The 11,654-nt window shown below is 41.9% G+C and overlaps 1 protein-coding gene across 1 annotated transcript; it reads left to right on the top strand.

Moving 5' to 3' along the window:
- Nucleotides 1–291: 291 nt before the first annotated feature.
- On the top strand, nucleotides 292–7,238 carry ZNF706 (zinc finger protein 706). The gene is made up of 4 exons (XM_033073515.1): nucleotides 292–398; nucleotides 3,286–3,422; nucleotides 4,582–4,689; nucleotides 5,250–7,238. The coding sequence occupies exons 2-3, from the start codon at nucleotides 3,288–3,290 to the stop codon at nucleotides 4,675–4,677; spliced, it is 231 nt and encodes a 76-aa protein (XP_032929406.1). The 5' UTR covers nucleotides 292–398; nucleotides 3,286–3,287; the 3' UTR covers nucleotides 4,678–4,689; nucleotides 5,250–7,238.
- Nucleotides 7,239–11,654: the final 4,416 nt, after the last annotated feature.

Genomic DNA, 11,654 nt, shown 5'->3' with positions numbered 1-11,654 from the left:
GCCCGGCGCGGCCCTGCCCGCAGCCGGCACGGCGCGGCCCCGAGGGTTCAAAGCCGGGCTTTGCAGCCTCAGACACCAGTCGAGCTGTTCGCGCTGCAGCCCTGCAGGACCCTCCGCCACCGGGACGCGAACCCGTGGCGCCAGAAGCGCCGCGGCCTCGCGGCTCCGCGCCCGGCGGTGCCGCTGCCCCCCCACGCCGGCGTTATGTAACGGCCGCGCGCCGCCATTGGCCAGCGCCGCCCGGGGCGCGCGGGCGCGGGGGCGGGCCCGGCGCGCGCGCAGTGCCGGTCCCGGTCCCTCCTCCTCCTCCTCCTCGTTCTCCTCCCGAGCGGCGGCGGCGGGGCCGCGCGGAGCCTCCACAGCGCTCGGCAGGGCCGCCCAGCCCGCATCCCGCACGGGTGAGCAGCGCCGGGGAAGCGGAGCGGGGTGGGGCGGGGTAAAGGGAACAGTCCTGGCCCAGGGGACGGGGAGCGACCCTGCCCGGCCCGGTCCGGCCCGGCAGCGGCGCGCTCCGCTCGCGGGCCGCCGCTCCCCGGCTGCGGCCTCCGTCCGTCTGGCTTTCCGTGGTCACTTCCCTCCCGCGGGGCACGTGGTGGGGCCGTGGCCGCCCCTGCCCCGCTGGGCCCGCCCGAGGGCCGCGGCCGCCCCGGCCCCTGCGCGCCGCAGGCCGGGCCCGGGCCGGAGCGTCCTTCGCGGGGCGGCCCCGAGTCCTGCGCTCCCGGCGGGGAGGCCGCGCTGCCTCGAGCTGCCGTGTGCCTTGGAAGTGACAGCAGAGACAGCTGTCGGGGTCCAGCTTTACGAGTTGAAACTCCGCTCGGGTTCTGGTTACTTAGAATGAAATGACCCCGTGTGAGGCACGGCTGTGCTGCGGGTTTCAGCCTCGCTTCGCCACGGTGCCCGTGGTGCTGCTGCTGTTATGATTTGGCAGCAAAAAATCCTGTTACGGTTTGGCAGCAGATTTTTTCCGTGTGTTCTGTTTCCTGCGTGCTCGCGCGTTCTTTATTTGGAGACAGCAGGCTGGCCTGCCGGACTCTGAGGGTGTGCCTGATAGGGAAAACAACACTTATGTGCGTTGTGCAATTGAAATTACTGATTTGGCCTTGTAGATGAACTCATCATTATTTTAAAAAGCTTTGGGTTTTGTTTCCTTTTTTTTGTCACTTTCTTAGAATGATAATGCCTAAACCTTACTTTTGTCTGTTTCAAAAACACTCAGTTTCAGCTGTATTAATGTAACTTGCAGTATTTACACTCGGGTTTTTGGTCTTGGGCATTGTGTAGTGATTGATATTTTTGAGCAAATGTTTGTGGTCGTGTTTTCTTGTCTGTGATAACTAAAGCCAGTAGTTGCCAAGTACGTAAAAGCTCAGTGTGGTTGGCTGTAGTAATGCAGTACTTATCAAAGCACTAAAATACAAAGTAATACGCAAACACTTTGTGAAAGGAATTCTCTTTTGTTACATCTGAGTATTTTCTGTCAGGAATCCTCTGACTTCTGGACGATTGCTGTAATGCTGATAAAACAGAAGTGAAATAAAACCTGCTGTTCCTTCTTGCGTATGCAACGCTGTTGGCAATATGTCTTTTTTTCTCTTTTTTTTTTAATTTTAAGTGTAAATCCAGTGTTCTGACTGAGCCATGCTGTATATAAGCAGCACGAGGCCTTGGCTGGGGTGTTCTGGAGTAGTAGCATCCAGTGAAACATAGACTGGCACTTTTACTAACATTGAGTGTTGTATCTTGTAGAAATTGTTGGATGCCACATTCTATCTGCTTGTTGATGGAATTTGTGTTGTGTTTAATTTTATTAGCTGTATGGACTTCTGAATTCTCTTTTAGAGAATCCGGTGGGGTAAGAGGAGGGAGCACTGGAGATGTAGGGTGATACCTCTGCAGAGGTTACATGGTGGTGTTTGATGTCATGAAAGAACCAGGCTGGGGCCTGAGAGGTGCCTCTCAATCCACAAGAGCTGCTCTGGGTCTCAGGGCCATCACGTTAGGCACATGTCCAAAAATTCCCACAATGCCAGTGAATTTTCACATGTTGTTGATGTTTCATAATGATTTTTAAGGGTTTTTCATACGTATTTACCAGAGGTCAGTCACTGTTTGGATAGGCTTTTCTCTCACGTTGGGAGACTGCCTGTCCTGATGGAAGGGAGTGTGTGACAGACCAGGTGTATCCATGGAGGGTACCTGTCCCACAAGTACCAAACCTGGTTTGGTGCCCAGAGGGACAGTGACCCAGCAGCTGCCCTCCTGGGAACTCCTGAGACTTCGCTAGTTGTGGTGAGAGCAATGGCCTTCACTGGCTGTCCTGTGCTTGGGCAGTGTAGTGCTGCCGAGAGAGCCGCACAGCTGAGCCGTGCGGGGCCGTGAGGGACTGGGAGAGAGACAACAGAAACTGGGCTGCTGGCTTATATAACCACATGCTGAATCCTGTTCTGTTGGTGTGCCCAAATCCTGTCCGGTGTCTGCTCTGGGGGTGGGGTGCAGGCTGAATTGGGTGTCCTGGTGGGCTGCTGTGAAATGCCATGTCTTGATGCTCCCTGAATTGTGACACTTCTGTCTCGTTTTGTCTTCTGGTGGACCTTGTAATGGCATATGGGAATAACTTTTACTTCCTTTGTGCTCCTGTGTTAAGAGGAGTAATGGCTTCTGATGGGGGCAGTCCTTTTTCTTTTCAAGATATCGTATGCACATAAATGTGGCTGAAAATGAAAATACAATAGCCACCTGTAAAAATCACCTTCAATAAAGAGGAGTGACCTATTGTTCTTGGTGTTACCAACTTTAAAGCAGCTCACAAGCACCTACCACAGAAGACAGTAATACACCTTGGACAACACTTTGATTTGCCTTTCTTGAAAGTTGTTTCAAATTCCAGAGATAAAGGTTAAATCTTAATCTTTAATTTAAAAAAATAATCCCCTGAATTTTTCAGTATCTTTTGAAAAAGAGAGTAAGTTTCTATTAATTGTAAAGGAAACTTTTAATTATTCTGACTATTGGAAAGACTTTTCAAAAATAGAGCTTGAATTTTGGTAGAGGAAGACACCTTGGAATGGCTAATAATTCTGGTGTTTATTTTAAGAGTGATACTGAAGCCAGAGGCTTTACATAGCGAAGAGCTTGAACAGATGTCTGTTGTGTTTGAGTTATGGGAGTTGTAGGCCTTGTGGGGAGAGTGCATGACTGCATTGTGCTCATGGTGATGGCTCCCCAGTCAGATAGCAGCAGTAGTTTCTCATGTTTGTAGACTAAATGTCTTCTTTTTGTTTGTAGATATGGCTCGTGGACAGCAGAAGATTCAGTCGCAGCAGAAAAATGCCAAAAAGCAAGCTGAGCAAAAAAAGAAACAAGGACATGATCAGAAGGCTGCAGCCAAGGCTGCCTTGATATATACCTGCACTGTCTGTAGGGTAAGAGGAACTTAAGTCAAAATAGTCTTGTAGGGAGAGGTCTGTCTTCCTGCCTAGGACAGGATTTTTAGATTTTATAGTAGAAACTAAAATACTTCAATGGTTGTCTAGCTTGTTGCTATACGAAGCATTTGCATCTGTTATGTTACTTGCTTACAATTACTCAGCTGTACTGGTAATTGAGATAGAAGATCTGAGAGGTCATGTTCAGGTCTAGTTTGGGTAGTTATTTTGCCTTTTGTATTACAGTGGTCTGCTGTTAGTATGAGATAGAACATGTAAGAAGTGTGCAGTCAATTCTTGTTTAGTCTCCACATGGAAGCATATTTTCTTTGTGATGGAATTGACCTGTCTTGCAATCAGTGGCTATGGATGTTGCTATAGAAAGGAGGAGCAGTGGTGCCAAAAGCTTTAATGTAAGCTTGATACACAGTAACTTTTAGAGAAAACTTACAAGAAAACAGAAATTTGAGTGCTAATCAGATTGTACTTTTCCTTCTATCTCATTTTTCTAAATGCTTCTTTTGGAGCTGAAGGATAAACTTGCCATTTTCACTTCAATGGTCAGTCCCAGAATAGATCTGCCACTTCAAATGTCTTAAATAAGATTCCAGATTGAGGGTTGCTTACTTTAAGTACTTGTAACCAGCTCCTCTTGTTGTGAAATCAGGCTGCAGTATCAATCACTTTGGGCAGTTGATGCCTGCAACTGTATTGTAGCAAAGGTCTGAGATAGCTTTTGCCAAGTAGAGACTTGGTTTGTGCCATGTAACTTCTTGGGCTGTTGGTAAACTAATGAAATAGCTTTCATAAAGATTTGATTCTGAAAAGGGTAAATGTTTGTCTTCAAGGGGTTGAAAAAGGAGGAGGTGAGGAGGTAGGTTTTCCACCAAACCACCCTGTGAAGTGCAAGATGTGCAGGGAGATAGCTAGCCAGAATGATTGACATGCCAAAGCAAGTGCGATAGTAGTGCTTAAAAGTGCCTCTGAAAATAGGCAGTTAAATACTCCATCTTGCCCTGCAGCTAAATCAGTGGTGCTTCTGTCATTAAAGCAGTGTCTTAGGAGGTAGTTGGCTTCTGGGGAAAGAAAATAAAGGTTTTGTAGTATTATTTAACTCTTGTACTGTGCATAAAGTGTAATGTCTCTCTTTAATCAGACTCAAATGCCGGATCCCAAGACCTTCAAACAGCACTTTGAAAGCAAGCATCCTAAGACTCCACTTCCTCCAGAATTGGCTGATGTTCAGGCATAAAGTTGTCTACAGGTCATTACCTTAATTTTTAATTGTCTGAGAAAGGTGTGTTATAAATTGTTTTTTTTAATCACCGACTTCAAACTTGCTTCTGTTCTTTTAATATGAGAACTACTGTAGGTTAAAGTTATACCCCTGAACTGTTAAAAATAGAAGGAAGAAGCAAGTTAGTTCTTACATGGGTGAAATGGCTGTGGCATTCATTCTTAGTGTTGTAGGAATACTTCATTATTTAGTTCTTGCTTTGAATTGTTAGTTTTGCTTTGAACAAAATACATAAGTATAATCTGTCTGTTACTACAAAATATGTAATGTAAACAGTCACTTAGTATATTTCCAACAATTGAGCCTTTTTGTTCCTGAAGCTATGCAAGTGAATGCAGAAAAGTCTGAATTTCTGTGTTAACTGTAGAAGAGATTTCCCAGTAGCCAGTTGTTAGGCTGTGACTGAAAGTGGTTATAATAAAAAGCTGAAATAAGGTAAAAAGCAGTAGTATGGTATTTCATTCATGCAGAAGTAAGCAGCATTGTGTAATGGTTCAGCTTAACCGAGTTGTTCTTGTTTTTTATAGGTGAAGTCATGACACCTATTGACTCTTCTACTGTCAGACCTTACATAACAAACCTGCAGCTGCTTTTCTAAAACTGTTGATCAGCAAAAATAAAGGGGCTACAGAAACATTCATATTTTTATGCTGTTCCCTCTTGGGCTTCATGCAAAGACAATTCTGTGTAAATGTACAGTTGTGCCCTATTTGGAAATCCTAAAAAATCAGTCCATACTTGTTATAAAAATTTTTTACAATTGTAATTATATTGATGTTCATATTGTGTAAAATAACTCACTTAATAAAGTAGTACTTTGATTTTACAATATCACAGATTAACTCCTTGTAGAAATTCTGTTTCACCTTTCTGCATTATCTGCCTTATAAAATAATAAAAAAGACAAAAGTGGAATTTTCCCCATCCTGCCAAAACATGAGCAGTATCATTCCACTGCAAGTAATGTACATTACAGTAAATTAATCTTAAAGTGGAGAGGGTAGCTGCTCAGATTTACTGTCCAGTGTGCTGCCTGCTTGAGCCCTGCCACTAGTGGTAAGCTGATGGCTCAAGGTGCAACACACCCCTGAGCAGCTGCATGAGAATCATGAGACTTCCTCCTACATTTTTGTCCTATGTACTGGAGTCTTAAGAACTGCAAGCCATTTCAGATGGGATTCCTTTACTGTGAGGGATCATGTTCCTTGAAGTCATGCACTGGAGGAACTCTAGTTATGCTTGTTATCTATTCTATTTAGGCAGATGGCTGAGGAAGCTTGAGAGGTGGCAGGATTGAAATGCTGGCTTGAAAAATGCTTTCCAAATACTAGGTTAAAGCAGCTCTGCTCTTAGTTGAAAACTGGATTTGAAAATATTTTTAATGATATTTTGAGCAGTCAACCACACATGTTCCCCCTCAAATGTGTCTGGTTATTTCTTTCTTGAAGGAATACATAAAATAGCCAGCCATTAATAACCTTCCTTCACAACTAGCTTAAAATAAGCCATTGGAAAAGAGCCAAAGTAACTAAAATAATATGGCTACTTAAAGAAATCGGATGTGATTAAAGTTGTAATGACAAGAAAAAACTGGATAAAAATGGCCAAGACCATTTGAGCAGATAAACATAATTACCCCTAAAATGTTCTGGGCTGTGTTCTAATCCCAGATGTACAGCACAAAAGTAGTGGAGAAATACATGAATTGTGCTGGAAGGTCTACTATAGAAAATCCCATCTTGGGCATTTTGGAAGGGGCTTAAGAGCTTTAGTTTTGACCCTGCAGTAAGAAGCAGTATTAGAATTGCTGTGATGTGTGGAGTTTACAACAGCTGTAAAAATTCTGGCAGTCCAAGTAAACCTTGCTATGCAGCAGGACTATACATCTGACCTTCAAATGGCTTCCTAAAATCTAGGACCATAGTCTCAAAGACTCATTCACTTAAAAGAATGCACTTGGTATTTTATTATATAAAGTCAAAACCTTTGTCTTTGTCCATTCATTTGCTCTTTATTGAACTACTTCTGTGAGACTAGCTTCCTGTCCTCTTTGCTGTGACAGTATCTCTGTAAATACTTACTTTGGCATAAAGTTTCTCTGTATTATAGTCACTCTGGGATAACCTGTGTACCACTTAACTTTTATAGATAATGTTATTCTCCTCAGCGTAATCCACTACTGCACTTGTACACCTGACATCAGAATGTAACAATTCATTTATTTTTCTTTAATGTTATCAATACATACATCCTGACAAACTGGCTCCACAAGGCTTTCAACCTTTGCTGTATGGGGGAGAGGTACTTCAATGTTCTAATGCTGTAGTTTGTCTAAAAATATGCTGAGTAGAAATGGAAAAGATGTTTCTTGCTCTGATTGGTATTTGATAATCTGGTTTTACTCTGGAAAATGTTGGGGGATGTATCCCTAAAGCTTGGGCCTGAGGTGAAGTAAATGTTCTATTCCTTCAATTCAGATTGTGTAGCATTAAATAAAAGACTTGTTTCATAAACAATCTCTGTTAATGAGCACTGAAGAGCTGGAAAGCTGCATCATTAGTGGGATGATTACCTTCAGTTACAATTGTATTTTCTAAACTCTTACAATGCTCAAGTTGAAAATACCCTATGAAATTATGGGGCTTATGTGTCAGAAGGCAAGGATGATCCTCGGTTCAGTAAGATCCCCAACTACACTAACTGCCATCTTAATTATTGAAGTAAATGAAAGCTGTGACTGAATTGTTATAAAGGCTGTACTAAATGTGGCCACAGTCCTCTGTCAGAATACCTGCAATACTTCTCTTAAAAGATCAGAGGAAGGACTAGTTCTCCATCATCTCTTCCTGATCTGAAAGACAGCACACCCTAGTACCTGGCTAAAGACACAGTTGTGCATTGTGTGTCTGATTAAAGAGAATTAAAAATATAAAACATGTCATATTTCCTGCCTGCTTTTAAAATCAAATATTGCTGTACCTAGAAAATTAATTTCCTGGCTGTGGGCAGCCATGTAACTTGAAACTGTCTAACTGTGCTAGAAAGAAAAATAGACATGGAAAGTTTCCTTTATTCCCTTGAGAAAGATTCATTTCTGTGCAGGGTCAGCATTCAGGTGAAGGGCTCTCACTGTGTCAGTATGGACATCAGCTGTCATGGATACTTGTGGAGCAACTGTAAGAGGGGGTTTGGATTTTCGGAAGCCTTTGTCTTCTGGCAATCTCTTTAAGCAACATCTGAAATTGCATTTTAAATGAGGCTTAAAATATTCTGAAAAAAGTCTCACCTTGGAGAGTAAAAAGTTAGCAGGTGTGGTTATGATGAGGCCATCATCATGGAGACGACTGAGTAATCAAGAACAGTTTTGCAATTTTTGTTACTCAGGCTTATTTTTGTGCCTCTGCTTTACCTATCTAAGGGCTTCTAGTTGCTTGCTGTCAAAAAACTGTGTGAAAAATCCAAGATAGAAGATTAAGACAGTTGCTTTGTGCCTTAGGGAGATAGTTTATGCAGTGTTCCTGAAACATCCCTGGAGACCATCCCTTTTGGTTATTTGCTGAACAAGTAAGTAAAGCTAATGACCACAGGCTGTTTGCAAACCACATAGTAATGAAGGAATTTGTGGCATTTCTGTAAACCATACTGATTTATTTTCCCATCTTGATAAGAAGAGCTGATAGGTAGAATGTCTTTTATCATTGGTTACTGATAAGCTTTCCTATTTTCACAGAAACAAGTTGGGAATTACTAGGCTTTACTAGAAGCATGATCTTCCAGGGTCTGACAAGGAAATTTGATTAGTCCTATAGGATCCACAAGCAAAGTAAAGATCAGTTTTTGTTTCTGTCTACCCACCCACTTTCTGCTGTGTGTAATTTTGGGGCCTTTGATTTGCTTGTTTAGAACCTTACAGGTTTTGGAGTGGACTTTGAAGTGAGCTTCAAATCTCACTTTGTGGTGGTATTCAGTGTATGATTTTACAAATTGTGTAGGAGCATCGGCGATTTTACTCTAGTCCAGACAGTGGCAGGGTGTCAAGTGCTGTCTGGAATTTTTCTGTACTTTTTAAAGATTATTTTAAAATCTTTTAATATATATTGTCTATAGTGTCTATTGTGTTACAGGTTTTGTATAGATAAGGCACGACAGAGGCTCACTGAGGGAGTTGTGTTATCTTGGGAGCTTTCAAGAAAAAGTGGATTAGTTTGTATGTATGTTTTATAATTCTCTTATGTAGCTTTTTGTGCTGGGATTCCTGAGAAAGGAGGAATGTATAGTTGTTCCACCATAGTTGCCTAACTGTTCAAGCTGTTTCTCAACTTTTTCAGGAAATATGGCACAGCTTTTCTCTGAGAAATAGTGTCCATGAAATATATCAAGCCAAGGTCCATGTGGCACTTCGATGGTATAGCAAGAAGTGTTCCTTCTTTTGAGCTGTGACAAAATCAGTGTGCAAAAATACGTAACTGAAAGCTGGAGCTCTTTCAGAGGACTGTGGATTAAGGGAAATCTCAGGAATTTATCTAGTCCATCTCTCTACATTAAGATTGGATAAAATCTGTCATGACGAACTAGCAAGTGTTCCTCTAACTCTTAAAAGCTTGCAGTGAAAGGGATCCCATGATCCCAGGCCTTGTAAGCAGCATGTATCACTGCTGAACCATACAAGTGGACAGTTATCACAGCAAGAGTTTATCCCTGCCACTTAAGTCAATTGCTTACTGTTCTATTGGCAATAGATGTGATGAATAGTGCCTTTGTTTGAACATTGCTGCTGTGTTCTCCTCGTCTTCAGAGTAAACCCAGTTAACTGAATCAGTCTTCATAGGTCACATTTTCTAAGTCTGGCAATTGTTGGTGCTCTGTATCCTCTACAGTTTATGCTCTTAAATCGTATGGTCCAAAATATGACCCAAAGTGCTGGCTGAGGCTAGTGCAGAGTAGCTGGAACTACTAAGGTCTGGCACTTGCATACACTGGAATTATATTACAACAACAACATTGCAGATTCATTTTGGTACTGCTAATAATTTCCACTTTGTGCCTCTGTTTAGTGTCCACATACTTGTCTCTCAGGGATCTCAGACCAAACTTCACAGTTCATCCAAGTGTGGTATGGGGGATATTGCAGATGTCCTCTTTTACTCTTTAGTCTGTGTTGTTTGTGAACACACTGATGGGATGCATTGCAGGCAAAGCCTTGCAGGACCTCACTTGAGTATCTTGCTAGACTCCAGTAAGCCTTTGGTAATTGCTTCTTGAGAGCACTTTGTAGTGCTGTGCTTCTCTTTGTGGCCAGTATGGACTGGAGCCCCGTGCCTGTGAGGACTTTTCAGACTGACAATGTCAAAGGTATTTACAACAACAGAGAGATTTGGGATCTTGTGTGCCTGTGGCCACCAGGCCAGTTTTCACAAAGAAATGAAGGGTAGTGAGGTATAGCGTAGTTTGTTCCTGACAAATCTATATTGTCAGACTGTTGCTTGGTAACCTTTTTGTATGCATTTACAAAGAGAATTTTATAAAACTTACCCTAGCCCTTTTCCAAGTTGACTGGCAAGAGTCCCTTTATTTTTAAATTCCTTGTGCTTGTCCCACTACTCTCTTGGGCTCTTTTCTGTGCTCTGTGAGTTCTCAGAGAGCAACTATCATGGTCCCTGGTGACATGGCTGATTGCTGGAGCATCCTAGGATAACAGTTATTAGCTGTTGCCAACTTGAATTCTGTCAAAGTTATTAGCTTACTCTTTCAACTTAAGATGGTTTGGTAACTTTTGAGTGAAGTCAAAAATACTGTTTATTACTTATTTGTAAATCTTTTATTTTATTTCTGTCTTCATTGGATAATTGTCCTGATGGATGGACCATACTTAACTTTATCTTTCCTTAGATATTTGTAGTCTTTGTACCTGCCTTTTAGAACCTCTGCTGTGTTTTTGGGCTCTGCTAGTGAAGGTGTTACTGTGTTGACTTTTGAGTCATCTGAAACCCAGTCTTTTGTCTGTCTCTCGGGATCCACACTGTTATATTTGCGACCACTGTGGTGAACTCTCTGAAATAATTTATTTTTGCATGGGTTGCCCGCTGTCAAGCTATCAGAAACTTTATATACTTTATCCTGATCCGTTCAAGGCCCCAGACGTGCAAGAGCATTCTCATTAAAGTTTGAGCTTTGCTGAGTATTTACTTACGTACAGGCTAGCAAGGAGAAGGAGCAGGCTGGCCTGATAAATCTGAATGTGCAATAGTTGTTAACATTGGATATAAAACTGCAGAGCACTAATTAGACTAAATGCTTGAGTGACTTTTCATTATATATCATTCTGGCCATTTCTTCCTCTGGTTTTCAAGACTGGCTATATTTTAATCATTGCTGCCTATCTTTTCCATATGGATGCCAGTGTAATCCAACCCCTCTCAAGAGCACATCATGTCTCTCTTTACCTTCAGTTTACCGATAGAAGAGTAATACCAAGCTGCCTCTGTTTCTTTTTCAGTGCTTTGCAAAATTAAAGTATGCTTGGACAACAAATTCATGTTAATTGTCCGGCATACTTGTAGACCATGAGGATAGGTCTTAACTTTTAATTTCTTTTTCATGATATGTCTTCAAATTTCAGTGGCCATTACCTAATAATAGTTTTTACTTTTTTTGGTACACATTTTTTTTAGCTATTGATAATCACTGCATTTTTTTCTATAAAATTGTTGCTTTATATATTTAGTTCCTGTGAACATTTGTGGATCCATTGAAGAGGGAAAACGAAGTATTTCCAACCAGAAGAATAATAAAAGAATTACGTCTTCTTAAAAAAAAACCAACACAAAAGGTCTAAAATGTTTGATTGGTCCTCATGGTATTCAGAATTATTTTTATGGTCATTACTCACTTTTGTTACAGGAATGCTTAATGCAGTTGTATTTTCTGTTGTT

The sequence above is a fragment of the Catharus ustulatus genome, chromosome 1 (genome assembly GCF_009819885.2).
Source record: "Catharus ustulatus isolate bCatUst1 chromosome 1, bCatUst1.pri.v2, whole genome shotgun sequence".
NCBI classification, from domain to species: domain Eukaryota; kingdom Metazoa; phylum Chordata; class Aves; order Passeriformes; family Turdidae; genus Catharus; species Catharus ustulatus.
Note: the sequence above shows the minus strand (reverse complement) of the source record. Positions and strands in the feature narration are given on the sequence as shown.

Excerpts from the sequence above, each read along its gene's own strand:
- ZNF706 (XM_033073515.1), top strand. The coding sequence starts at position 3,288 with ATGGCTCGTGGACAGCAGAAGATTCAGTCGCAGCAGAAAAATGCCAAA. Across the intron at positions 3,423-4,581 it reads ATACCTGCACTGTCTGTAGG|ACTCAAATGCCGGATCCCAA; the intron begins GTAAGAGGAACT and ends CTCTTTAATCAG.